Source organism: Aulonocara sp. 'chitande type north' Nkhata Bay, linkage group LG14 (genome assembly GCF_057382095.1).
Source record: "Aulonocara sp. 'chitande type north' Nkhata Bay isolate Kocher_YH1m ecotype deep benthic linkage group LG14, A_spYH_male_GT1.1, whole genome shotgun sequence".
Lineage (NCBI taxonomy): Eukaryota > Metazoa > Chordata > Actinopteri > Cichliformes > Cichlidae > Aulonocara > Aulonocara sp. 'chitande type north' Nkhata Bay.
The window spans coordinates 298,617-326,550 of NC_141357.1; the positions used below are offsets into that span (position 1 = coordinate 298,617).

At 39.7% G+C, this 27,934-nt stretch overlaps 2 protein-coding genes and 1 pseudogene across 3 annotated transcripts; 2 read left to right on the plus strand and 1 right to left on the minus strand.

Annotated features, from left to right (window-relative positions):
* Window positions 1–2,079: 2,079 nt before the first annotated feature.
* On the plus strand, window positions 2,080–5,376 carry LOC147313801 (uncharacterized). The gene is made up of 6 exons (XM_086260472.1): window positions 2,080–2,557; window positions 2,820–2,948; window positions 3,155–3,348; window positions 3,846–3,993; window positions 4,089–4,293; window positions 4,376–5,376. Exons 1-6 carry the CDS (start codon window positions 2,348–2,350, stop codon window positions 4,678–4,680), a joined length of 1,191 nt encoding a protein of 396 aa, XP_086116598.1. The 5' UTR covers window positions 2,080–2,347; the 3' UTR covers window positions 4,681–5,376.
* On the minus strand, window positions 3,843–7,241 carry LOC147313802 (uncharacterized). Of its 2 annotated transcripts, XM_086260474.1 has the most exons (6): window positions 7,127–7,241; window positions 6,555–6,740; window positions 6,169–6,359; window positions 5,942–6,035; window positions 5,567–5,760; window positions 3,843–4,946 (listed from the first exon to the last, which is right to left on the minus strand). In XM_086260474.1, the coding sequence occupies exons 2-6, from the start codon at window positions 6,689–6,691 to the stop codon at window positions 4,759–4,761; spliced, it is 804 nt and encodes a 267-aa protein (XP_086116600.1). In that variant the 5' UTR covers window positions 6,692–6,740; window positions 7,127–7,241; the 3' UTR covers window positions 3,843–4,758. The 2 variants fall into 2 exon arrangements, with proteins under 2 accessions (XP_086116600.1, XP_086116599.1); XM_086260473.1 differs by lacking the exon at window positions 7,127–7,241 and having other exon boundaries at window positions 6,555–6,806.
* Window positions 7,242–26,414: 19,173 nt separating this feature from the next.
* On the plus strand, window positions 26,415–27,316 carry LOC147313803 (uncharacterized; annotated as a pseudogene).
* Window positions 27,317–27,934: the final 618 nt, after the last annotated feature.

The window sequence follows — 27,934 nt, forward strand, 5'->3', positions numbered from 1 at the left end:
AAACTCTATTCTGTACATTCTAATTCCGTTGTGTTCATTCAAACTCTGTTCTGTACATTCTATTTCCGTTGTTTTCATTCAAACTCTGTTCTGTACATTTCTATTCTGTTGTTTTGATTCAAATTCCATTGTTTTTATTCAAACTCTGTTTTGTACATTCTACTTCCGTTTTGCATTCAAACTCTGTTCTGTACATTCTAATTCCGTTGTTTTCATTCTAATTCTGTTGTTTGTTTTAATATTCCATTGTTTTCATTCTAATTCTGTTGTTTTCATTCAAATTCCATTGTTTTGATTCAAATTCAGTTCTGTTCATTCTAATTTCATTGTTTTCATTCAAATTCCGTTTTTTTCATTCAAACTGTTCTATACATTTCAATTCTGTTGTTTTGATTCAGATTCCATTGTTTTCTTTCAAATTCTGTTCTCTACATTCTAATTCCGTTGTTTTCATTCAAACTCTTTTCTGTATATTCTAATCAGTTGTTTTCATTCAAACTCTGCTCTGTACATTCTAATTCCGTTGTTTTCATTCAAACTCTGTTCTGTACATTCTAATTCCGTTGTTTTCATTCAAAATCTGTTCTGTACATTTCAATTCTGTTTTTTTTATTCTAATTCCGTTGTTTTCATTCAAACTCTGTTCTGTACATTCAAATTCTGTTGTTTACTTTCAAACTCTGTTCTGTACATTCTACTTCCGTTTTTCATTCAAACTCTGTTCTGTATATTCTAATTCTGTTGTTTTCATTCAAAGTCTGTTCTGTACATTCTAATTCCGTTGTTTTCATTCAAACTCTGTTCTGTACATTCTAATTCCGTTGTTTTCATTCAAACTCTATTCTGTACATTCTAATTCCGTTGTGTTCATTCAAACTCTGTTCTGTACATTCTATTTCCGTTGTTTTCATTCAAACTCTGTTCTGTACATTCTAATTCCGTTGTTTTCATTCAAAATCTGTTCTGTACATTTCAATTCTGTTTTTTTATTCTAATTCCGTTGTTTTCATTCAAACTCTGTTCTGTACATTCTAATTCCGTTTTTTTCATTCAAACTCTGTTCTGTACATTTCTATTCTGTTGTTTTGATTCAAATTCCATTGTTTTTATTCAAACTCTGTTTTGTACATTCTACTTCCGTTTTGCATTCAAACTCTGTTCTGTACATTCTAATTCCGTTGTTTTCATTCTAATTCTGTTGTTTGTTTTAATATTCCATTGTTTTCATTCTAATTCTGTTGTTTTCATTCAAATTCCATTGTTTTGATTCAAATTCAGTTCTGTTCATTCTAATTTCATTGTTTTCATTCAAATTCCGTTTTTTTCATTCAAACTCTGTTCTATACATTTCAATTCTGTTGTTTTGATTCAAATTCCATTGTTTTCTTTCAAATTCTGTTCTCTACATTCTAATTCCGTTGTTTTCATTCAAACTCTTTTCTGTATATTCTAATCAGTTGTTTTCATTCAAACTCTGCTCTGTACATTCTAATTCCGTTGTTTTCATTCAAACTCTGTTCTGTACATTCTAATTCCGTTGTTTTCATTCAAACTCTGTTCTGTACATTTCAATTCTGTTTTTTTTATTCTAATTCCGTTGTTTTCATTCAAACTCTGTTCTGTACATTCTAATTCCGTTGTTTTCATTCAAACTCTGTTCTGTACATTCTAATTCCGTTGTTTTCATTCAAAATCTGTTCTGTACATTTCAATTCTGTTTTTTTTATTCTAATTCCGTTGTTTTCATTCAAACTCTGTTCTGTACATTCAAATTCTGTTGTTTACTTTCAAACTCTGTTCTGTACATTCTACTTCCGTTTTTCATTCAAACTCTGTTCTGTATATTCTAATTCTGTTGTTTTCATTCAAAGTCTGTTCTGTACATTCTAATTCCGTTGTTTTCATTCAAACTCTGTTCTGTACATTCTAATTCCGTTGTTTTCATTCAAACTCTATTCTGTACATTCTAATTCCGTTGTGTTCATTGAAACTCTGTTCTGTACATTCTATTTCCGTTGTTTTCATTCAAACTCTGTTCTGTACATTCTAATTCCGTTGTTTTCATTCGGTCCGTGTACTTTTCGGTATTTGAAGTTTCGTTTCAGAAAGTATAATTTAAAAAAGAAAATGAGACACTTATTTAATTCTCAACTTAAAAAGCTAAAATGAAAAACGTAAAACAATTGTTTTTTTCATTTTGTCCTTTCGCACATCAGAAACGAAAAACCCAAGAAAAAAGAACGAGAAAGGGCCCTTTATTTATTTTGTCTGAACCGGAAGTTTTAGTAGGTCAACAACCTGTACAAGTGATGCGCAAACTTATGGCAAACACTGTAGTGTGGACATCATGACGTTGGAAAAATACTCAGACGTGATCATGGAGATGGCAAAACAAGGCCTGTCATCGGAAATTATATCAGAGCGTCTGTCATATGAACACGGGGAAGTGAGAGGATTTTCTGCGAGAAATGTTAGAAAGTTTTGTGCTGAGCAAATCACTAGCTGTCGACTCTCGGACACACGGTTGGAGCTTGAGGTGACACAAGCTATAAATGAGGTAAGGTACTTTCTTCCTTCACCTTATGACTGTGTATGGTTGTCTTAACTGGGTTGTAAGGGGGTTAGTCTAGACTGTGTGCGCGCGCCCGCGCGTTTTAGCGTCTTGCGGGTGGTGGGTAACGTTAGTTATTTTAAAGATGTCTCTCACTGGTATTTGTACAGTTAATTAGCACAATACTTTAGCTTTACACATTTGCTTTCAGAATAAGCTACTTTACATTTGTTATTCTAGTAGTAGCATGATCTTTTATTTTAAACAGGTGGGCCCAACATATGGCCGCAAAATGATGAAGGGCTATCTGTCCACAAAAGGGGTACATGCTGCAGAGGGACGAATTGGGTCAATTTTAAGAGAGGTGCATCAACCTTATCATGAAGCAAGACGCCAGGTAGCCTATGTTATTTAATCTTTCACTAGAACTGTATTCCAATGTTCTTTGTCATATTTGTGATATACATCATGTAATGGTAGGGCCTAATTCTGTTTAACAGATGTACGCCCTGCTTTAACAGTTACTTGACTCTTCCTCAAACGTATGATCAAATCTGCCTTTATCCAGTCAGCTGTCATTTATTTTTGTGATTTTTTTGTAAGGGAGCTCGGAATCTTAATCCCACACCGTACCATGCTGAATGCATGGGGCACAAGGTTCACCTGGACCAAAACGAGAAACTTGTAATGTTTGGAGTCACCCATGTTTTAGCTGTAGATGGATTCAGTAAAAAGATTGTGAGTCATTCCACAATGCCAATCAAAAACAACTTGAGCATCTATGAATATGTTTTCAGGTAATACAACCTCTCAAACCATTTATTTCATCTTAAGTGTTTTGATGGACATGTTAGTCATATTGGACATGAGCTGCACCCAAATTTACAATATTTGAATTTAAATTAGACATGCAACAGATGGGTCTGGTTATGTTCCTGAATATAATATATTAAGAACTTACCAAACATTTTGATCAACATTTTCTATTAATGTAAAAATAAATAAAATGGAATTGCACATGAATCATTTAACTACTTTATTGCAATTAATCAGTGTTCATTTATGAATGGAACAAGGTTCTTGGATTTCCACATATCTTTCAATTGTTCTGACATACATCTAAAGTCTGAGCATGACAGTGACATTGCAAAGAAACTTAAGAAATATATGTTGTCCTACTACAACTAAAATATTACCCAAAAAAAAACATGAATGAATACATTCAAAATAATAACACCTTTGCTGGTCTTAAAGCAAAATAGTTAATAAATGTTCTTTATTTTTCCTGTACCAGACCTGCAGTGATCACCTATGGTATGTGGGACCAGGTGCGAGTAGACCATGGAAAGGAATTTTATTTAACACTGTTCATGCAAGAGATGCTGTCACATCATCGCTTCAATCAGGAGAGACTGCCTTATTTACAGACCTCATCCACAAGAGTAAGATTTAAGTACCATTAACATCAGCTGAAATTCTTATACTATTACGTGTACTACTACGTACATTTAAGACATGTTTCTTTTAACTCTTTTAGAACCACACAGTTGAAAGGATTTGGCCTGAAATCAACAACCATGTCAACTACCCACTAAAAACTGCCCTACTCCAGCTGATGGACCAGGAGGAGATAGATATGGAGGATAACCTTGTGCGATACTGTGTGTCCAATCTAACCTGTCAGCTGTGTAACATTGGTCTTGCAAGTGTGGTAGAATCATGGAATGCTCATAGAATCCCAGGTAAAAAAATAAAAAAAAAAAAAAGTCAGATTGCTTACAACCCTGATAATGAACATTTAAACACCTCCTCTATTTTTTACAGGAAAAGGCATACCAAATCACTTTGCAGAACATGGGTGTAAAAGAAGAATTTCTCCAGAGCTCTTGCCAAATGCACTTGAAGCAGCAGACCTTTACAGGCAGCACTTGGGATCTGCACTCAAAGAATATTCGACTTTTGGAGTTGATCCCTTCACAACCGAACAGGACAAACTTAGAACAGAGAGTCATTTTGCAGAAAAATATCCTGATATTTCACATTTGTTTTTTAGAGCCGTAAATGGTGACTTTATGCCATACAAAGAAGCTCTGCTCTGTCTCATAAACATAACTCAGAGAAATGTATGAACCACTGCATCTGTAAACTGTACAGAACAGACAAAAAAAAAATCAACTGACTGTAAACATTTGTGTGTACACACTACATTACTCCTCTACAAAAAAAGATTTCAATACAGAAAATGCAGCTGTTAGACCAGTAATTTGTAGAACTCCGTTGTTACTCTCCCTGCATTTTGCACAGTGCTGTGATGTCTCTTGCCACTGTTCCACACATGTCTTGCAGCCAATAATGCTTCTGCAGCACAGTGAGAACACTGGATCCTCAATGATGTCTGCAAAAGTAAATCAGATAAGTGAGACTGTTATCCATTTATGTTGAATTTAGTTCAAACTATAGGTTCAAAGTCAGTCTTGACATTAATTTACAGACAGCATGCAGAATATTTTTGGTTATTCTGTAATTCCTCTTGTTCACGCTGTTCTGAGAAAGTCCCTGTCTATATTTTTGTCTATAATTGATGAGGGGCAAAATCAGTACATTTTCTCAATTAGCAAGCAAGAAAAATGAAAAAGTTACAGGTACTTGATTCAATATATGCAACTACAGTCCCATTTTAAATGTGAACTTTTTAGTTTTACATTACTGTGAACAGTGTACCGTCACCCATACTGACATTGTAATCAATTTGAAAAGCTATACTTTCATAGTCAAGATTGCAAGGAGAACCCAAATTAAATGTGCATGTAAACTTTTGAATGTTATGTTACAGTAGATCTGCATCTTGATTGTCTGTGCCTAAGTATTTAAATGGACACTGCTGAATAAAGAGCCTATGTTTGGTAAAAAAATGTTTGTCCAAAGTAATGATTGAATGTGGTTTGACATTGTTTTAATTGTAATTAAAATGTTAGTGTAGATGTAATGTATTTACTAAGCAACATTTGAACATACTCATACAAACCACGCAGCTAAATCCCTCCTTGAGTGTCTGCAGCTTGGGGGTTGTGACTTTCTGGGCAACTGCAAGATCAGTGAGCTCTTTGATTGCTGCTGTGACAGCTGGCAGACTTTGAGATGCCAACACCAACTCTTCTATTTTGTCACTCACTTCTCCCAAACTGGCACTGTCATCATCTTTACGGCTGCTACAAATAAAAATGGATAATCAGATGTCAAAGCTACTTACTGGCTTAAAGAAACATCACATCACTTACTGATAGATGATGATTTATGTAGTGATGTCTTACTGCTATTATAGGATTTAAATCAAATTAATTCTTCTATATTGATGTTCATCCTATAGTATATACATATTTATTCACATACCTCAGTTTCTTCCTCTTTGTTCCCTGGAGGCAATTAAAGTCTTGTTCAGGCACAGCAAGAATTTTTCGTGCATTTTGTCTCCAGTACTGTGACCCTACAGATGAAAAACAAAATCAAAGAAACCTGTTTAGAAGCCAATACCATATTACCCAATAAATATTACAAAGAGTCTGGTAAGACATGTCTCTCCATAAGATATGGGCTTTAGCTGTAATATTATGGCTCACCTGTTGTGCCCTCCGACTCCAGAATTGCATTGCCCTGTGCATCTGTCAAAATTATTGGGTTGTAATTACCAATGGCATCTTGCACTTTTCCTACTATCCCTTGAAGCGTAGCCTCAGACTCCAGGAATCGTACAACCACCATTCTATTGGGAATCAACCTCCCACCAACTACATCTGCAAAGTACACTGATCTGTAAAACAAAACATAATAATTTTACATATCTTGTAAAAGACAGCAGGCCACAAATCCATTCAGTGATTGCTATAGGCAAATTGTACTAAAACAGCTTTGCTATTCTTAACAATTCAACTATCCATGCACCTTATGTTTCTTTTTATTTTGCCTGTTCTGTAATTTAATATTCAAGAACACAGACTCATCCTACCTCTGAAATGTTTTGGAGGACATAGGGGAACTTGAAGTAGCCTGCTGTGAACGTGAAGGTGCAGACGCTGCCACAGCTGGTGCTCGCATAAATGCAAAACGCTGCCCGCTGGAACCTGCTGTTGGAATTGACTCCATGTCTTCTCCGTGGACTTCATAGTGACCTCTGGGTGTAAGGTCTAATGCGCTGAAAACACCAGAGACCGCACCGGGGAACATAGCCACGTTTGAATCATCCGTGATGTACAGAGTATGCGCGGATTCCTGTTTAAGAAAAGTTTCCGTAAATCACGTTGCTCTGCTAACGTGTTACTCCTGTGCACACGGTTAATAGGCTCTAAAGGCTTACTTATTAGCTAGTAGCCGGTAAAAGTCAATGAATAACTATTTACACATTAGCACATGTGCACAATTCACATATTAGCACAATGAAGACGGCTAGACATAGTATTAGTAAAAGTAGGCCTACATGAAATCACCAAATGTTAACGTTAGCCGTTCCGCAGTAAGGAAGAACAATAACGTTCATAAAAAAACTGCTGAAAGCAAAGTTTGCGAAGTTTACATATCTACCTGAAAGATGCGACCCAGTTTTTCTGCAGTCATGTCTTCGTCCCGGAGTGTCACTCTCTTAGTTTTCCTAAAAACAACGTAATGGTCCATCCTCTGTTTATTCCAGTGTAACTTTAAGGCCGTCCATCTCTTGTGTGGGGGACGGTGTGCGCGCGCCATAAAAAAACGCGCAGAAGAAGTACTTCCCGTTTCAGACATTGAAAATGCGTCTATTTTTTTGTTTTTGCGCTAGTATACTTTCATTATTTGAATCACGAAGAAATCCAAAAAAGCACGTCTAATTTTAAGTGTATGACAGCTATTTGTTACCACCGAATGAAAAAACAAGTTATTTTCGCCCATTTTATTCTTTATCAAAAATTAAAAAAATGAAAATTCTTTTAAATATCGTTTTTTCGTTTTGGTTTCTGAAACAAAACTTCAAATACCGAAAAGTACACGGAACTCATTCAAACTCTATTCTGTACATTTCAATTCTGTTTTTTTTATTCTAATTCCGTTGTTTTCATTTAAAAACTCTGTTCTGTACATTCTAATTCCGTTTTTTTCATTCAAACTCTGTTCTGTACATTTCTATTCTGTTGTTTTGATTCAAATTCCATTGTTTTTATTCAAACTCTGTTTTGTACATTCTACTTCCGTTTTTCATTCAAACTCTGTACTGTACATTCTAATTCCGTTGTTTTCATTCTAATTCTGTTGTTTGTTTTAATATTCCATTGTTTTCATTCTAATTCTGTTGTTTTCATTCAAATTCCATTGTTTTGATTCAAATTCAGTTCTGTTCATTCTAATTTCATTGTTTTCATTCAAATTCCGTTTTTTTCATTCAAACTCTGTTCTATACATTTCAATTCTGTTGTTTTGATTCAAATTCCATTGTTTTCTTTCAAATTCTGTTCTCTACATTCTAATTCCGTTGTTTTCATTCAAACTCTTTTCTGTATATTCTAATCAGTTGTTTTCATTCAAACTCTGCTCTGTACATTCTAATTCCGTTGTTTTCATTCAAACTCTGTTCTGTACATTCTAATTCCGTTGTTTTCATTCAAAATCTGTTCTGTACATTTCAATTCTGTTTTTTTTATTCTAATTCCGTTGTTTTCATTCAAACTCTGTTCTGTACATTCTAATTCCGTTTTTTTTCATTCAAACTCTGTTCTGTACATTCTAATTCCGTTGTTTTCATTCTAATTCCGTTGTTTGTTTTAATAGTCCATTGTTTTAATTCTAATTCTGTTGTTTTCATTCAAATTCCATTGTTTTGATTCAAATTCAGTTCTGTTCATTCTAATTTCGTTGTTTTCATTCAAAGTCTGTTCTGTACATTCTAAATCCGTTGTTTTCATTCAAACTCTGTTCTGTACATTCTAATTCCGTTGTTTTCATTCAAACTCTGTTCTGTACATTTCAATTCATTTTTTTTTCTAATTCCGTTTTTTTTCATTCAAACTCTGTTCTGTACATTCTAATTCCGTTGTTTTCATTCTAATTCCGTTGTTTGTTTTAATAGTCCATTGTTTTAATTCTAATTCTGTTGTTTTCATTCAAATTCCATTGTTTTGATTCAAATTCAGTTCTGTTCATTCTAATTTCGTTGTTTTCATTCAAAGTCTGTTCTGTACATTCTAAATCCGTTGTTTTCATTCAAACTCTGTTCTGTACATTCTAATTCCGTTGTTTTCATTCAAACTCTGTTCTGTACATTTCAATTCATTTTTTTTTCTAATTCCATTGTTTTCATTCAAACTCTGTTCTGTACATTCTAATTCTGTTGTTTTCATTCAAAGTCTGTTCTGTACATTCTAATTCCGTTGTTTTCATTCAAACTCTGTTCTGTATATTCTAATTCCCTTGTTTTCATTCAAACTCTGTTCTGTACATTCTAATTCCGTTGTTTACATTCAAACTCTGTTCTGTACATTCTAATTCCGTTGTTTACATTCAAACTCTGTTCTGTACATTCTAATTCCGTTGTTTTCATTCAAATTCCATTGTTTTGATTCAAATTCAGTTCTGTTCATTCTAATTCTGTTGTTTTGATTCAAATTCCATTGTTTTTCCATTGAACTGAATTTGAATCAAAACAGTGGTATTTGAATGAAAACAACAGAATTAGAATGAAAACAATGGACTATTAATACATTCTAAGTCCGTTGTTGTCATTCAAACTCTGTTCTGTACATTTCAATTCAGTTTGTTTTATTCTAATTCCATTGTTTTCATTCAAACTCTGTTCTGTACATTCTAATTCTGTTTTTTTCATTCAAACTCTGTTCTGTACATTCTAATTCCGTTTTTTTCATTCAAACTCTGTTCTGTACATTTCTATTCTGTTGTTTTGATTCAAATTCCATTGTTTTCATTCAAACTCTGTTTTGTACATTCTACTTCCGTTTTTCATTCAAACTCTGTTCTGTATATTCTAATTCTGTTGTTTTCATTCAAAGTCTGTTCTGTACATTCTAATTCCGTTGTGTTCATTCAAACTCTGTTCTGTACATTCTATTTCCGTTGTTTTCATTCAAACTCTGTTCTGTACATTCTAATTCCGTTGTTTTCATTCAAACTCTATTCTGTACATTCTAATTCCGTTGTTTTCATTCAAACTCTGTTCTGTACATTTCAATTCTGTTTTTTTTATTCTAATTCCGTTGTTTTCATTCAAACTCTGTTCTGTACATTCTAATTCCGTTGTTTTCATTCAAACTCTGTTCTGTACATTCTAATTCCGTTGTTTTCATTCAAAATCTGTTCTGTACATTTCAATTCTGTTTTTTTTATTCTAATTCCGTTGTTTTCATTCAAACTCTGTTCTGTACATTCAAATTCTGTTGTTTACTTTCAAACTCTGTTCTGTACATTCTACTTCCGTTTTTCATTCAAACTCTGTTCTGTATATTCTAATTCTGTTGTTTTCATTCAAACTCTGTTCTGTACATTCTAATTCCGTTGTTTTCATTCAAACTCTGTTCTGTACATTCTAATTCCGTTGTTTTCATTCAAACTCTATTCTGTACATTTCAATTCTGTTTTTTTTAGTCTAATTCCGTTGTTTTCATTCAAACTCTGTTCTGTACATTCTAATTCCGTTTTTTTCATTCAAACTCTGTTCTGTACATTTCTATTCTGTTGTTTTGATTCAAATTCCATTGTTTTTATTCAAACTCTGTTTTGTACATTCTACTTCCGTTTTTCATTCAAACTCTGTTCTGTACATTCTAATTCCGTTGTTTTCATTCTAATTCTGTTGTTTGTTTTAATATTCCATTGTTTTCATTCTAATTCTGTTGTTTTCATTCAAATTCCATTGTTTTGATTCAAATTCCGTTTTTTTCATTCAAACTCTGTTCTATACATTTCAATTCTGTTGTTTTGATTCAAATTCCATTGTTTTCTTTCAAATTCTGTTCTCTACATTCTAATTCCGTTGTTTTCATTCAAACTCTTTTCTGTATATTCTAATCAGTTGTTTTCATTCAAACTCTGCTCTGTACATTCTAATTCCGTTGTTTTCATTCAAACTCTGTTCTGTACATTCTAATTCCGTTGTTTTCATTCAAAATCTGTTCTGTACATTTCAATTCTGTTTTTTTTATTCTAATTCTGTTGTTTTCATTCAAACTCTGTTCTGTACATTCAAATTCTGTTGTTTACTTTCAAACTCTGTTCTGTACATTCTATTTCCGTTTTTTTCATTCAAACTCTGTTCTGTACATTCTAATTCCGTTGTTTTCATTCAAACTCTATTCTGTACATTCTAATTCCGTTGTTTTCATTCAAACTCTGTTCTGTACATTTCAATTCTGTTTTTTTTATTCTAATTCCGTTGTTTTCATTCAAACTCTGTTCTGTACATTCAAATTCTGTTGTTTACTTTCAAACTCTGTTCTGTACATTCTACTTCCGTTTTTCATTCAAACTCTGTTCTGTATATTCTAATTCTGTTGTTTTCATTCAAAGTCTGTTCTGTACATTCTAATTCCGTTGTTTTCATTCAAACTCTGTTCTGTACATTCTAATTCCGTTGTTTTCATTCAAACTCTATTCTGTACATTCTAATTCCGTTGTGTTCATTCAAACTCTGTTCTGTACATTCTATTTCCGTTGTTTTCATTCAAACTCTGTTCTGTACATTCTAATTCCGTTGTTTTCATTCAAACTCTATTCTGTACATTTCAATTCTGTTTTTTTTATTCTAATTCCATTGTTTTCTTTCAAATTCTGTTCTCTACATTCTAATTCCGTTGTTTTCATTCAAACTCTTTTCTGTATATTCTAATCAGTTGTTTTCATTCAAACTCTGCTCTGTACATTCTAATTCCGTTGTTTTCATTCAAACTCTGTTCTGTACATTCTAATTCCGTTGTTTTCATTCAAAATCTGTTCTGTACATTTCAATTCTGTTTTTTTTATTCTAATTCCGTTGTTTTCATTCAAACTCTGTTCTGTACATTCAAATTCTGTTGTTTACTTTCAAACTCTGTTCTGTACATTCTAATTCCGTTTTTTTTTCATTCAAACTCTGTTCTGTACATTCTAATTCCGTTGTTTTCATTCTAATTCCGTTGTTTGTTTTAATAGTCCATTGTTTTAATTCTAATTCTGTTGTTTTCATTCAAATTCCATTGTTTTGATTCAAATTCAGTTCTGTTCATTCTAATTTCGTTGTTTTCATTCAAAGTCTGTTCTGTACATTCTAAATCCGTTGTTTTCATTCAAACTCTGTTCTGTACATTTCAATTCATTTTTTTTTCTAATTCCATTGTTTTCATTCAAACTCTGTTCTGTACATTCTAATTCTGTTTTTTTTTCATTCAAACTCTGTTCTGTACATTCTAATTCTGTTGTTTTCATTCAAAGTCTGTTCTGTACATTCTAATTCCGTTGTTTTCATTCAAACTCTGTTCTGTACATTCTAATTCCGTTGTTTTCATTCAAACTCTGTTCTGTATATTCTAATTCCCTTGTTTTCATTCAAACTCTGTTCTGTACATTCTAATTCCGTTGTTTACATTCAAACTCTGTTCTGTACATTCTAATTCCATTGTTTTCATTCAAACTCTGTTCTGTACATTCTAATTCTGTTGTTTTCATTCAAATTCTGTTCTGTACATTCTAATTCCGTTGTTTTCATTCAAACTCTTGTTAAGGTTCAAAATATTGGGGATGGACACCAGAGCAAAACCCCACAATAATAATACTGGTCCGGCCGGGTTGAGTCAAACGATGATTTAATGATCACACACGTGGGAGATGGACACTGTATGCAGACAGTCTCAGATCTCGTCTCAAAAAACACATCACCATAGTTTCATGAAATCAGGGTATTAGAACGCCCCTTCATGCGTAGTGACAGGTGTAATACAATCAATGTTGACAATTTTATTTAACACAAAGAATAACATTGTCTCCTTCCCGAGGGCAGACGCTGACTGCCCCCGTCTCCTGGAACCGTCTGTACCCTGCTAAGACACAACATGGCAGCTACAAGGACTCTCTCATTTATTAAGACCATCAGTGTGTATTGCTCTAAATCAAGTATATAATATTAACTGAATATTGCTGGATCAGCTATTTCTACTTAAAACATATTAAAACATGACTAAGCACAAAATCACCAAGAATAACATCTTATAAGTGCTGTGTAAGCGCGTGCGGCCTTCCAAGCTCAAAGCCTTTGCCCTCCATAGATCAGCCAGACTCGCGCTGGCTGTAGCTTTTAACCTTTAATTAACTTGAGCACAACTCTAGAATAAGCAACGAACTGCAATGTGTATGGAATGATCATGGTTACATCTGCAATGGAAAATCATGTTATTATTCTGGTACCTGTAAGGAAAAGATCAAACTAAAGTTATAACAATCACTGTAATGCAAAGGATAATGTAAGGTCAATTTATGTTTAATGCAAAGCTGGTTATATACTTCTGATGAACTAATAATGCCATATTAAAATATTAAATGATAATGAGAAAAACATCCCCTCCTTATTCTACAATTCCCTCTGTTGACCTCTGGAGAATCCAGAGGTCACAAACAGTTGTGTCCCTCCTTGGCCTACACATTCAGTTCTACATGCATCATTGACATCATGGACATTGGAGTAATGACTCCAGGGTCCACTGCCCTCACAGACATACTTTTGACCATTCTTCTGGCACAAGGGATGAGACAACAACAACAAATAACCATAATACCCACCACAACAGACAAAGAAAACATGACCGAAGCGATAACCCCCTTCCACCGTCCGAACACTGAGGTCAGCCAGCCTTCCAACGGACTATCAACACCGGAGTGATCATGCATAGTTTCAGAAAGGCTCTTTAGGCCCTCCAGAGCCTTGGTTACCGACTCATCTGGAGCAGTGTTATTTGGAATAAAGGTGCAACACTGATCGGCAAACATAGAACAAATGCCCCCTTTTTCCGCTAACAACATATCAAGGGCCATTCTATTCTGCACTCCCATTAACGAGGTCGGACCCACCTGCTCCGCCAACCCCTCCATGCCGTCTCTGGTCAGGTTCGAGAGTCTCAGTATATTATAGTGAACATAATTGATCCTATCTACGTTCTTGCGTTCTTAACCCTTTTGGATCAACCCCCGCTGTTTCCACCCCCAGAACCAAATACATAGATTGTTTGCGATGCCAATTCCCCAATGATAAGGTTAACGCGTTTCCAGAGGGGCTAAAATCCCTCTGTAGTTTAAGCTCGTTTTCTGATCCTAATTCTAACGGTTCCCTTACCTGGTCCCAATTACGGCACCAGCTGTCATATGGACGATTTCCCCTCTCACAGTGCGTACTCACTGAATAATCCCAACAGAGCCACACATTATATCCCCTCCAGGCCCTACAATTAACAACATCACACAGATCAAACATAAAAGAAATTGTGGGGCCAATAACATAATCTAATTCTAAACCACCATATGTGCTGAGACACTCATCCTTTTTACCAGAGACCTCGCGCTTCACTCTTGCCCACAGCTTTAAATCACTATAGATCACGCGTGATATAATTTGTGTATCAAACAACGCCGGACTGGCATGGCCTCCGTGCTCAGACTGGTTTCCCGGGTCGGTCTGCAACAAACAAATCAAAAAACAAATAGCCATGATTAGCAACATAATTGACATCAAACTCATAATAATTTTGAACATTGTGATGGCTTTTGAAACTCTTCTTTCATCACCAGTGTCTGATTGTTGTGATGGCATGGTTGTATGTGAATGTTATGGTGTAGTAAAAAGTTCAAAGCCCTTTATCAGAGCCTCTCTCTTGTTCTAGGTGTTCAGTGTGGTACCGCTCCTTTTCGTTGGCGCGGCGATCTCCTCCTAGGCTGCTCTTCTTTCTTCGACCTTCCGGGTAGACCACCGGTCGGCCCGTTGCACAGGTGTGAGGGTTTATTCTGCCTCTCAATTTCACCTGTGATGGGTGGAGATTGATCCTTCCCCACCAAGCCCTCGTGCGCGGCCGCGCACTGCGTCCAGTGATACCAGGTATCGCCTTTCCCCTTCAGTTGGACCGCTGTCGCCGTCCGAGCCGATACCTCATATGGCTCAATCCAGCGGGGTTCCTTCCACTTGCGTTTGATGACTCTCAGCCACACTGTTTTCGCGTCCGGGACCTCTCCTTCTCCTGTGGGCCCTTTTACAAGCCGCCTGTTTTGTGAAATTGGACACAAGCGCCTTTAACTCGTTCCAGTAGTCTGCGTGGGACCGGTTCCCCTTTTTGTCCCGTTCAACCGAGCCCACCGTCCAAGGTGCCGGAAACTGTCTCCCTGTTTGCAGCTCATATGGTGTAAAACCTGTGGATTAATTAGCAGAACATCTTATGGTCATCAACGCAACCGGCAGGGCTGCGACCCAATTTAGCCCTGTTTGCGCGCAGATTTTTGCCAATTTGTTTTTCAAATTTAGGTTCATTCTTTCTACTTTTCCCTGAGACTGAGGATGATAGACCGTTCCAAATTTATGCTGGACGCCCAACATTTTTCTACTTTTGCCAAATCTTGATTTTTAAAATGGGTTCCATTATCTGATCTAATTCTTTTGGAGAACCCATGACGGGGAATGTAATGATTGATTAAACACTTAATGACAGTCTTAGCATCCTCCTTTTTTGTAGCCCAGGCCTCTGGCCAGCCGGTCAGAGCATCAACACACACTAACAAATATCTTACACCGCCAGGCCCGGAATCAATCATATCAGTGAAATCAATAACAATCTCCTTTCCCGGCCTCTCAGGGGGCCGAAACTTACCCACTTCCGGTTTTACTGCTGGCTTAGGCTTGTGTGCCCCACAGATTAAGCACATCCTGGCTTTTTCTCTTATCATTCCTCGCAGCTCAGGATGCCACCAATGACACAAGTTTCTCTCCATCTGGGCAATCCCCACGTGGGCGAGTCCGTGGGCTTCATCCACCTTCTGTTCTGCCATTTTGGCTGTCAGCACGGGGCGCCCGTCTGGCCCCCTCCACAAATGTCCATCCTGCCAGGCTCCTTTGTTTTTCCACACCCCCTTTTCCTCTGGGGATGCCTCCTCCTGGGCCTGTTTGACTTCCCCAATCAGGTCAACAGATATCTCCTCTTCTGGAGTTACCTGTATCATTTGTCTCCGTCCTTTGTAGCCTGCGGCCTCCTTCGCGGCTTCGTCTGCTCTCTGGTTTCCTTTTTCCACCATGCTGGTTCCTTGGGAGTGAGCTTTGCATTTTATAATACTCACCTCCTCTGGGTCAGCCAAGGCCTTTTCCAGTTCCTCCATTTCATGTTTGTGGGAAATAGGTGCATTGGTTGCTGTTCTGAATCCTGCTCTTTTCCACTGAGGCAGCTCCACATGCGCTGCTCCAAATGCATATGCCGAGTCGGTGTAGATGTTCACTCTCCTATTCTTGGCTAATCTCAAAGCTCGAGCAAGGGCTATCACTTCAGCTCTCTGGGCCGACTGCTTTCCCTCAATCCTTCCTGACTCTCTGACCTGATAATCTCCTTCTACTCTGCAAACCACCGCGTACCCTGCTTTCAGTCCTCCTTCGTCTCGGTGGCAACATCCATCGGTGAACCAGTCCTCAGTTCCCGGTATGGGTTCGGCCTTCAGGTCCTCTCTAATCTTTTCCTCAATCTGTGCTCTTTTGGCGCAGTCATGTGGTTCCCCTACTCCCATTAAATCTGCCATGTTAATTCCTTCATGTGTGAATGTCAAATTTTGGGGCCTCTAAGACTTTGCTCAGTCTCTGTTGTGCCCGTGGTGACATACAAAATGCTTGTGAATTCACGTATGCCACTATGCTATGTGTAGTAAGTATTTTTAGTGGGTGTTTTCTCACTACATGTGCTGTTTTTTGGATAATTCTAGCGACCCCTGCTGCATGTTGTGTGCATGTAGGATGCTTTGCTTCTGTTGGATGTAGTTTTACACTAACATACATGAGCACCTCTCTACCCCCCCCCCCCCCTTTTTTCTGAAACAACACTCCATTTACAATTGAGTGTGTTTCAGAAACATCCAATTAGAATGGCTCATCATAATTGGGTGTGGCTAAATCTGAGGCCCTTGACAAATCCTGTTTTACCCTAATAAATGCGGCTTCAGCTTCAGGCGTCCAAGGCAGCTCAGCCTTAAGGTTTCGAACGCCAACTTGCTTCATTAGGCCCCTTAAAGGGGCAGTTTTGCCTGCATAATCCGGAATGAACTGCCTGCTGTAACCTGTTAAACCAAGAAAAGAAAGCATTTCTCTCACAGTTCGCGGTTTTGGGTGTGTCAGAATTTGGTCTCTGTGTGTGTTCATCAAACCCACTGATTTGTGTGTGATTACCCGGCCCAAAAAGGTCACTTCAGGGCAAACTAACTGCAGCTTGTCTTTACTTACTTTAAAGCCGCACTCCGCCAACCTATTCAACACAACGAACGACGCCGCTGTACAATCCGCTGCTGACGGGGCTGCAATGAGAAGATCATCAACATATTGTATTAATGTACAATCATCAGGCAAATTACATGACGACAGGGCGTCGTTGAGCACCTGATTAAAATGCCTGGAGAAAGTGCAAAGCCTTGTGTCAACCGTGTGTATCTGAGTTGTTGGCCTCTGTATGTGAATGAAAAAATGTCTCTGAGTGACTCATGCAGAGGAAGACAAAAGAATGCATTTGCCAGGTCAATGCACGTGAACCACTTTTGGCCACATGTGATAGCTGATAAAGCTGTGTATGGATTTGGTACTGGTGCAGTGGTGGAGAGTAATATTTCATTAATGGCTCTCAAGTCATGTGCCATGTGGTATCTTCCTGTTCCATGTTTCTCCACTGGTAGAATTGTTGTGTTCCACAGTGAGGGAGAGGGCTCTAACACCCCGGCCCTTAACAGGCCTTCTATTGTTTCTGTAATTCCTTCCTCTGCTTCAGGTTTGTGTTTATACTGTGGTCTATTGATTGGTGTGTGTGACTTGAGCTGGAACAAAACAGGAGGACACTTAGCTAGGCCAACGTCCGTGGGCCCTTTTGACCATAGACTGTCGGGCAGATTTGACAGTCCAGCAACTGCGTGAGGATGATCTACTCTCTCCTCACCATGTGTTTTTGAAATTTCTTTATGTTCCAAGATCACTGTATCATCACAGGCACAAGTTATGCGATAGGTTTTACAATTTCAAGCATAAGATAAGTTAGGAATTTGGGTTCTTTGCCACCCTGTGTCATCCAGTGCTCGCCTGACCATCGGACCTAGATCACCTGCACCATGACCTTGGTGGATCGCCAATGTAATGTGAGGGGTTGAATTTTCTTCCACATTGTACCAAAGCAGTTGTTCATCAGTTAATTTCACAGCTGCGGCTACACCTGTCATGGTTGGCTGTGTGGCAGGCGTGCAAGCAGGAGTGGTGGATCCAAAATGCAGGACTCAGACACAGAAGTTCAACTTAAAGCGCAGCTTTATTGCTGGAAACCCTCTTACTAACTAAAGGCATCAAAAGACAAACAAAAACGCTGGTGGACTAAAACACTGAAGCAGAAAACACTGAACTGGAACTGGAACTGGAAACAAAACACTGGTAACACGGAGGCAAAACACACACAGCTTGTTGAGGGTACGACGCCACACTGACACAGAGAAACACAGGGTCTAAATACACTGGGAAGTAATGAGGAGAATGAGACACAGAAGGAGAGCACAGCTGGGGGAAATTAGAACTGACGAGACAAGCAAGGCAGGACACATTCACATAAGTCACGGACCTTCAAAGTAAAACAGGAAGGATCACACAGAGACGCGAACTTGACACAGTGGAGACAGCAACTAAGAAACACAGAGACATAAACCATAAGGCAGAGGACTCTAAGAACCGAGAGGCACAGAGGGGAACTCAAACATGCAGACACAGACTTACACAGAACAGAGGGGACATAGAGAAACATGAAGGGCAAGGGATCGAAACTAGAAACTCACACCAAGTACAATAATACAAAAATCACAAAGAGCTAAAACGCTGGGTCAGGAGACCCAGGACCCTGACAACACCTTCTGGTCCGATGTAGATGTCATGTGTTTGCACATTCAGAATCAGAATCAGAATCAGAATACTTTATTGATCCCTGGGGGAAATTATTTTTTTGTTACAGTGCTCCATTTTAAACCAACATTAAGACAAGACAGACAATACGCTAACTAAGAATAGTACAATATATACATATATATACATACATACATACATAAGTCACTTATAAATAAATATTTGGAAAAGAAACATGTGTAGTTGTAGCAGCAAACAGTGTGTTAAGTGGATGCGTTGTACAGGGAGATGGCCACAGGCAGGAATGATTTCCTGTGTCGTTCAGTGGTGCTTTTCGGTAATCTCAGTCTCTCACTGAACGAGCTCCTGTGACTGACCAACATGTCATGGAGTGGGTGGGAGGTGTTATCCAACATTGTCTTTATCTTGGACAGCATCCGCCTCTCCGACACCACCTTGAGGGAGTCCAGCTCCATCCCCACAACATTGCTGGCCTTACGGATCAGTTTATTAAGTCTGTTGGCATCTGCGACCCTCAGCCTGCTCCCCCAGCATGCAACAGCATAGAGGATCGCACTGGCCACCACAGACTCATAGAAAATCCTCAGCATTTTCTGGCAGATGTTGAAGGACCTCAGTCGCCTCAAAAAATAGAGACGACTCAAAAAATAGAGACGAGGAGGAGTGTGTAAGCTGATTGGAGAGACGTGTTGTACGTTTATCCCGGATGGATATACGACTGGAGGAGACATCTATGAGGCACTGCAGAACTTAACTGCTCTGCAGAAATATGTGGCAGACCACACATCAGGAGGAGACGCGTCACAAGGCTAGATAGCCTGGTTGACATCTGGACCATGGTGGAATATGTTCTTACGGTTTTTGACTCCCATTCTTACATTATTGGCATTGCTTTGCTTGTTTACAGGTTGCATTTTGCCATGTGTAAGATCGATGGTGAATAAAATGATTGCTAACACCTTTACCAATTACATACTGTTGCAGCAGAGTGACATGGATACTAAGGCTGATATGTGTGTATGAAATGAAGCCTGCACTGAAAATGTTGACAAGTGGTGTAGAGCTGAAGATATATATATACGCCGTATAGCCTTAAAAAATGACAATACAGGGTGGTGATGTTGGGTTTAGATTTTATTATTGTCATTTGTATTAGGAAACATTTAACCATATATGCTTAGAGGTGTATAATCAATTGTGTAGTGATAAGTTGTGTGATCTTTAACAGGCTACAGAGGCTTGGTGTGTATTCCACACTGGAATGCACACCTGCATCTTGGGGGCATGGGAAAAGTTCGCATCTTGTCTTATTGTTTTATGGTAGGATTAACGTAGCTACGTCTGTTCTAGTCTGAGTGCTTTTCTGTTTAGATGTGTCACGATCCTGGGTCTTAGGACCCAGTGTTTTGAGTTTTAGTTCATTTTGATGTTTATAGTATGTTTAGCTCATTAGGCCTCCTATGTTGATTTGCTTATTAGTTCCCCCTTGTGTTTCAACCCATGTGAAGTCTCCCCTGCCCTTCATGTCTCTCTGTGCCCCCTCTGTTCTGTTTATGGTGTGTCTTTGCATGTTTGAGTTTCTTGTTTTCTGTCACCCTGCATTGTGCATTATGTTCTCATGGTTGGTCTTTTGTTACTCCCTCTAGTCTAGTCTCTTGTGTTCAAAGCTGAGTATTTCCCTCTGTGTATTTTGGTTCTTAGACCTCTGCCTTATGGTTTGTCTCTGTTTCTTAGTTGCTGTCTCCACTGTGTCTAGTTCGCGTCTCTGTGTGATACTTCCTGTTTTACTTTGAAGGTCCATGCCTCATGTGAGTGTTTCTAGTTTTGCGTCTCTGTCTCGTCCAGTCCTGATTTCTCCCAGCTGTGCCCTCCTTCTGTGTCTCATTCCCTCGTTATCCCTCTGTGTATTTAAGCCCTGTGTTTCTCTTTGTCAGTGTCGTAGTCTCCATCATAGCTGTGTGATTTTTCCCTGTGGCTCCTTGTGCTTTAGTTTTTCCAGTTTAGTTTATTTTGTATTGTTTTTCGTGTCCCACTCCACGCCAGCAATAAAGCTGTGTTTTTTGAGTTTACCTTTTGTCTCTGTGAGTTTGCGTTTGGGTCCTCTCCTGCCTGCCACACAGCCGAACCATGACAAGATGAACTGCTGGACTTCCTTACCGGGGGGGTCTAGTCTACCCTCTTCCTGACCAAGGATGTTTGATGCTTTCATGTTATATGACCCTTTTGACCACACACACACACACACACACACACACACACACACACACACACACACACACACACACACGTGGTGGAACGACGCTTGGCTCCAGCCAGGTCTCCCTCATGCATGAGTAACCAGAGAACTTTGGTGCCTTGAGTCTTGTTTTTTGCTGTGTAGCAGATTGTCCTTAACGTTCCAGCGAATAGGTTTATGCTACAAACCTATCAACTGAACTTATGTGTCTTGAGTTTCAGTATGTTTCCATTATTTGCCTGTAAAATGAATGTGTGACAGTCACAGTAATGAGTGCTTCTATTTTTGTAGGACACAGAGACGACCACCTGGTGGAGGCAGGTTAAGGCTTTTGTCGGAGGAGCAAGAGAGGGAACTTGTAAACATGGTAATTGCAAATAATGTAATCCGCCTGCAAGAGATTCAAAGGAGAGTGATTGAGGATGATCATCTTTTTCGAGGCATAAATGCCATCAGCCTCTCCACAATTGACCGCATCCTCCGAAAGAATCAATTCCGGATGAAACAGGCATACCGAGTCCCTTTCGAACGAAACTCTGACAGAGTGAAAAACCAACGTGTGGAATATGTTCAGGTATGAGTTTTGATACTGTATAAAGTATTGTGTACCATCACAGCATGGCAGTTTATGCTGCCATTTCAGCACTCTTGAACTGTGGTTCAGGGTACCGATTGACTCTACTGTGTTATGTGTTTTGCAGAGAATCTTTGAGATTGAAGGACGGCCTGTTCCCCATGAAATAATCTTTGTGGATGAGGCAGGTTTTAACCTGACCAAAAGAAGGAAAAGGGGGAGGAACATAATTGGCCATCGGGCTATTGTAAATGTCCCTGGTCAGCGTGGGGGGAATGTCACTATGTGCGCAGCCATCAGCCAACTCCACCGCCATGCCGTGCTAGGACCCTATAACACTATGCTTCTCCTTGCTTTTCTTGATGGTTTAAGACAACATATGTTCCAGCTGGACTACAGGGAACCAGCACAGCCAGAGCAGCCTCACTACGTTGTTGTGTGGGATAACGTCAGCTTCCATCGCGCTGCTCTGGTTCGTGACTGGTTTACCAAAAACCCAAGGTTTTCTAATATCTTTCTGCCTGCATACTCTCCCTTTCTAAACCCGATAGAGGAGTTATTTTCGGCATGGCGGTGGAAAGTGTATGACCGAGAACCTTATGTCCGTGTTCACCTCCTTCAGGCCATGGAAGAGGCCAGCCTAGACATATCAGTAGATGCATGCCAGGGGTGGATCAGGCATGCAAGAGGATTTTACCCCCGCTGCCTGGCTGGGGCCAATATAGCCTGTGATGTGGATGAGATTCTCTGGCCTGACCCAGACCACAGACAAGATGCTGAGGTGGGATAATGTTTCTGGTGTGTGTTGTACTGTATAGTACATGAATGACAATGTGCCACTGTACATACATTGGTTGCGTCTTTTGTGTTTATCATGTGACAAGGGTTTTGAAGGGGAGAACCATAAGCAACCTATTTGTTTTGGAACTATTGTTTTGAATTAATTGTACCAGTGTGCAAAACTCTGTTGTAGTGTGTGTGTTTTTGAGGGCTTGTGTTTGATGTCTGAGGGCAAAGTTTGGTTTTTCAGCAGGAGTGAATAGTTTTGGGTGTAGAGCTTCATTTTGACCTGGATATAGGATGTCTGGGAAATTGAGTGAGATGTTATGAATTTGTGTTTACTGTTGTGAGGATAGGAGGCGTAGTTTCAAGAAATGTGCTTTAGCAATCGAGAAAAACTGTAATATGCCTCTGCATCTCTGCACTAAACTTCCTGTTTCTCAGTCTGGCTGAGCACTTGGTTTGTGGGTCAAAGCTGGCCTTCTTTTATACAGGCCTTTATTATTAAAATACATAAAACAATATAATCAGAAAATAACCACTGAGAACATATATTTATTCTTTAACAGCATTTTTGAAAACACAGCTGTTTCTATGCGTTTGGGCCTTTTGTCCACACGTAAACGGCGTTTCCAGTCACCCAAAACTGAGGACGTGTGGACGAGGAATACAGAGTTCGTCAAGCAACATCACAGGTACGTGGCTTTTTTAAAGTTTTTAAGTTTTTACTGTTTGTTATTGTTTACATGAGATGAATTGCAGAATGGCAGATAGAGACAAAATACTGTTACTGTTAATCTTAATATCTTCAGTTTTTACATGCTTACATATAGACTACACATGGAGTTACTGTCCTTCCATTTTGAAAGGCAGAGGCGTCATGGTGTAATTATTTTACTTGCAGTTGTTTTCTCCTGTGTAATAATATTCAACATTGCTATCAATACCTTTTTTTTTCAAATGTGTCTGTGTGCAAAATGGGTTCAAAATCATAATATATAACTGTGGGGTCCTGTTTGTCCATAGTTTGGACCGGGGGAACAAATCGAGGCAGGATCAGCCTGATATTATCTGTATCCCACTATAACTTTACTGTATAAAGAGCTAACATCCCCAAAATATCAGGAGTAGTTAGTCATTACAAGAAGTGTTTGTGCACTAAAAATCTAGAATGTGGGATACTGTTTGTCCGTGATTTGGAGAGCCCATCGCGTGCCCCCAACAGGGAAAACTAATTCTGCAGGGAGACCTACCTTGGATCTTGTGCAGGTGAAGCCAAATGGAAGATATGCTTCACCATATTTTCTAGTCTTTGGCTTGGAAGAAAATTGGTTTGGAAACCAATGCTTCATGTACTGCTTTGCATTTGGGAGCCACGTCAAAAAAACCCGTCTATTATGCTAGCAGTGTCCAAGAGTTGTTTTTTTTACCCCCCCACCCCACACACACACACACAGGCTGACATCTGGGGCCAGAGCTAAGAGTGTTGTGGGCCAGCAGTGGACCACCTCTGGCAAACATAATCTGAGCCACCTGAGGGCCATCATTCTTTGCGGTATGTGGGCCAGATTACGTGTAGATGTGTAAGCACATTGTGTGGGCCAGATCTGGGCCATACCAGTTTTGCTATGTGGGTCAAACAGCTGGCCTTACCTTCCCAAACGGACCAAACTTCATGAGTGAAGGGACAGAGGTCTTACAAGAGTCGAAGATTCCCACTTGATCGTCGTCTGTCAACATTGGCAAAAAATTAATGGGACTGATGTTGAAATTCGGCTCGAAGGATCAAACTGTTAGAAACATTCTCTTATAAAGTGAAACACACAGAGTAGTGAGCGCCAACACATTTATTTTACTTGCAAGGAAGCAAAAGCACACACTTTGAATGTCTATCCAATTGCTTGCCTGGGAAATCCCATGAATTTCATTTATACAGTTCTTTTAATGTTTCCCTTGGAACAGATATGCGTGTGTGACACTTTTACAGATACATGGTGTACTAGTACATGAATTGAATTGTACTGTGGATAAGAGATAGCAGAGGAGCCACAACAAGGCCTGAAAAGAGGACAGATTGAGAGAGAGATTCAACCTTTCAGCTTATCAAAAAGTGTGTCGTATAGCTTTAATAATTTTCCTATCAATGTGAAAAGGAGAAATCTGACTAAAGGCAGAAAAGTCACAGCTGAGCAGCTCCTGTCACAAAGGTGCTCACCGACCTGAGTCTCACATATGTAAAATGTTTTTTAGTGACTGCTCGGGGCTCTCCCTCCCTCACTGAGCTCCATTCCCTAATTACTATTCCAGGAACTTGCCAGCTCTGTTATATCACAAAAACAAATTCACTGCTTGATTGATTGAACCATTAGACTCTGAAATGCTGAGTGTTTTTTTTCATACCGTTGTAAGCTTTATTTGTGCTCTATGATTTTAAAAAAATGTATGCTAGAGGCATACATGCTAATTCTGTAAAAACGTTTTTGTGCATTAAATAAAATGGGAAGCGGAGTATCACACATCAATATTCAAGGTGCTCGTCTATCATCAGGTAGTTTTCCGTTGCTCATGCTTTGATCTAAGTACCCCTTGAATGTCGACTGTTGACGCTTTGATAAGATATAGCATGGTTCATGTGCAACTATTGAAAATAGATATGTATAATATCCAGACTATGGATAGTGGGAGAGAACTATAGTTTTCATTAATGATAAGATTCTTTATTTGCAGGCTTTTTATGAATAAGTACAGTGATCAGCTATATAAAATTTTCTACAGTTTTTGTGTGAGCGCACAAAGGTATTGTATTCCTGAGGTGTTCTAAGATGGCTTAGAACAGCGGTCCCCAACCCCCGGGCCTCGGTCCGTGAGTCGTTTGGTACTGGGCCACGAGTGTTGAGGCTCAGGTGTGAAATGTATGGTTTGCAGGGTTTTTATCGGTTTCCAGCGTTATTTTGTTATCGTTTTTATCGTTAACTCGGTTTTCCTGAGTCTTTTCACGTGTGTTATGAATAAATCTTCTTTTTTCGGTACCGGTACTAGTTTTATTTTGTTGTATTTATCCACGACACCTTAAAGGCCGGTCCGTGAAAATATTGTCAGGCATAAACCGGTCCGTGGCACAAAAAAGGTTGGAGACCGCTGGCTTAGAATACCTCAGGACACTCCAATAAGAAATGGAGGATGTCATAAGGAAGATAGATCTCATAAGAAATGTTTTGTGCAATCACAACCCAGATCCGGAAAATAAATGTATGACTATTGTTAGTCATGAGCATTTCTGCTTATCGCACACCTCTTGCCATTATCCAAACAGCTATGAATAAGTACCCAGTATTTATTTCACAATACTGCAAAACAACATCAAACACCTGAGTTTCTCAGTATCAGTTTTCTGAAGACAATTTTAGTCAAAGGCATTATTGACCACAGAAAGCAATACCATTCCTATTCTGGCAAGTAGAACTGATAACCTAAGCAAATTTAAACGTTTGAGGAAGTGAAATCAAGGAGCAACGATCTGAATGGTGTGACTGGTTAGGGCTGATGAGAAGAGAAGAAAAAAGGGGGAAAATAGAGCACAGGGAGACAATTAGTTATTATGTGGAAATTATTACTACAGATTTTTTTCCTAATTTATCTTATATGACGAGGACATAGATTTGTGAGCTGAATGACAAATATTAAATTAAATTTTGCATTTGTGTTAATGTAATCAGCATTAACCCAACACTTCAGAGCAATCAAAGTTTGCCTTTTTATATCAAATATTATGTACTTTGTTTAACAAGTGTGACGCTTGTTGAATGAACTAACTGCATGGTCACAACATCATGGCCCTCCAGGCAGACGTATTTGCTTGCTCTGCTATCAGTTTTGATTGGCAAGCCTCAGTCCACCAGGATCAGCAACAGGACTTCAGGCAGCATTATCACAAACACTGACGTCCCACAGGGTTGTATCCTCAGCCCAATCCTTTACATCCTGTTCACCCACAACTGTGTCACCTCCAACAAAGAGAACACCATACTGAAGTTCACGGATGACACTGCAGTGATTGGTCACATCACTGGAGGGGACAAAGCGGCTTATAGGAGAGATAGCCGGTCTGGTGTCATGGCGTGAGGACAACAACCTCACCCTCAACACTGATAAGGAGATGATAGTGGACATGAGGAAGAAAAAGAGGCCTCACCAGCAGCTGTTTATCCAGGGGCTTGAAGTGGAGAGGGTGAGCAGCTTTAGGTACCTGGGCATCTACATCTCTGAGGACCTCACCTGGACACTGAACACCACACAGCTGGTCAAGAAGGCTCAGCAGCTGCTGTATTTCCTGAGGAGGCTGAGGAAATTTGGTATGTCGGCCAAGATCCTCAGCAGCTTCTACAGCTGCAATGTGGAGAGCACACTGACCAGCTGCATCACTGCATGATACAGCAGCACTACCTCTGTGGACCGCAAACGCCTGCAGAGAGTGATAACACCTGTGGAGAAGATCATCAGGACCCCGCTGCCCTCTCTGCAGAGCAGCTACCATCACAGACTCTGGAGGAGAGCTGCCTCCATCCTCAAAGACCCCACACACCCACAGCATGGACTGTTCACACTTCTGCCCTCGGGATGAAGGTTTAGAAGTGTGAAATCCAGAACATCTCGACTCAACAACTCCTTCTTCCCCACTGCTGTCAGACTCCTAAACAGCTGTCCTATTCTAACAGTGATAATTTTTAACAGTAATAATTTTTGCATATCGCATCATCTTACATATTAAGCTCATAGCTCTTTTGCATACTGTGGAGTATACCAGGCCCAAGCACACACACACGCAGATCCGTATTGCCAAGGACCACATTTATTGATGTTTACACAGCAGACAATATGACGCACAGACTGACAGCTCTCGATCCCAGCTGATGTGTCTCTTTTCCCTTAGCGCTCTTCCACTCCTCTCCGCCTCACTATATAAAGGGAAGGAAAACCACCATCAGTCCAAAATTGCCTCCTCCCCTCCAGCCGCGCCCCGGACCACACCTCCGCCACACACCCCCACCGCCCGACTGAGGCCGGGAAGCCCACCGGCCGAACCTACTCCCCCCCCCGCGAGCGAGAGAGGAAATCGGCCACTGCCATCTGCACCCCCGGCCTATGGACCACCTTGAACTTAAAAGGCTGCAAAGCCAGATACCACCGGGTGATCCGGGCGTTGGCATCCTTCATGCGGTGGAGCCACTGTAGCGGGGCGTGGTCCGAGCAGAGGGTGAATGAGCGCCCCAGGAGGTAATAGCGAAGGGAGTCGACCGCCCACCGGATAGCCAAGCACTCCTTCTCCACGGTGCTGTACCGTCTCTCGCGTTCCGCCAGCTTCCGGCTGATGTGAAGAACGGGACGGTCGGCCCCCCTCACCTGCTGGGACAAAACGGCCCCCAGCCCTCTGTTCGAGGCGTCAGTCTGCAGAACAAAAGGGAGGGAAAAGTCAGGAGTGTGAAGCAGCGGCTCCCCACAGAGAGCCTTTTTCACCTGCACAAACGCCGTCTGGCACGGCCCCGTCCACTGGACCAGATCTGGAGCACCCTTCCGGATAAGATCGGTTAAGGGGCTGGTCAGCTGCGCAAACCCTGGCACGAACCGGCGATAGTAACCCGCCAGCCCCAGAAACCGTCTCACCTCCTTTTTAGTCTT

What these genes read in the sequence shown, in the direction of transcription:
- LOC147313801 (XM_086260472.1), top strand. Translation starts at nt 2,348, where the DNA reads ATGACGTTGGAAAAATACTCAGACGTGATCATGGAGATGGCAAAACAA. An exon ending in TGACACAAGCTATAAATGAG is followed by an intron (nt 2,558 to 2,819) that starts GTAAGGTACTTT and finishes TATTTTAAACAG; the next exon opens with GTGGGCCCAACATATGGCCG. An exon ending in ATCATGAAGCAAGACGCCAG is followed by an intron (nt 2,949 to 3,154) that starts GTAGCCTATGTT and finishes TTTTTTTGTAAG; the next exon opens with GGAGCTCGGAATCTTAATCC.
- LOC147313802 (XM_086260473.1), bottom strand. Translation starts at nt 6,772, where the DNA reads ATGTTCCCCGGTGCGGTCTCTGGTGTTTTCAGCGCATTAGACCTTACA. An exon ending in ACAAAGAGGAAGAAACTGAG is followed by an intron (nt 5,761 to 5,941) that starts GTATGTGAATAA and finishes TTTTATTTGTAG; the next exon opens with CAGCCGTAAAGATGATGACA. An exon ending in TAGCTGCGTGGTTTGTATGA is followed by an intron (nt 4,947 to 5,566) that starts GTATGTTCAAAT and finishes TTACTTTTGCAG; the next exon opens with ACATCATTGAGGATCCAGTG.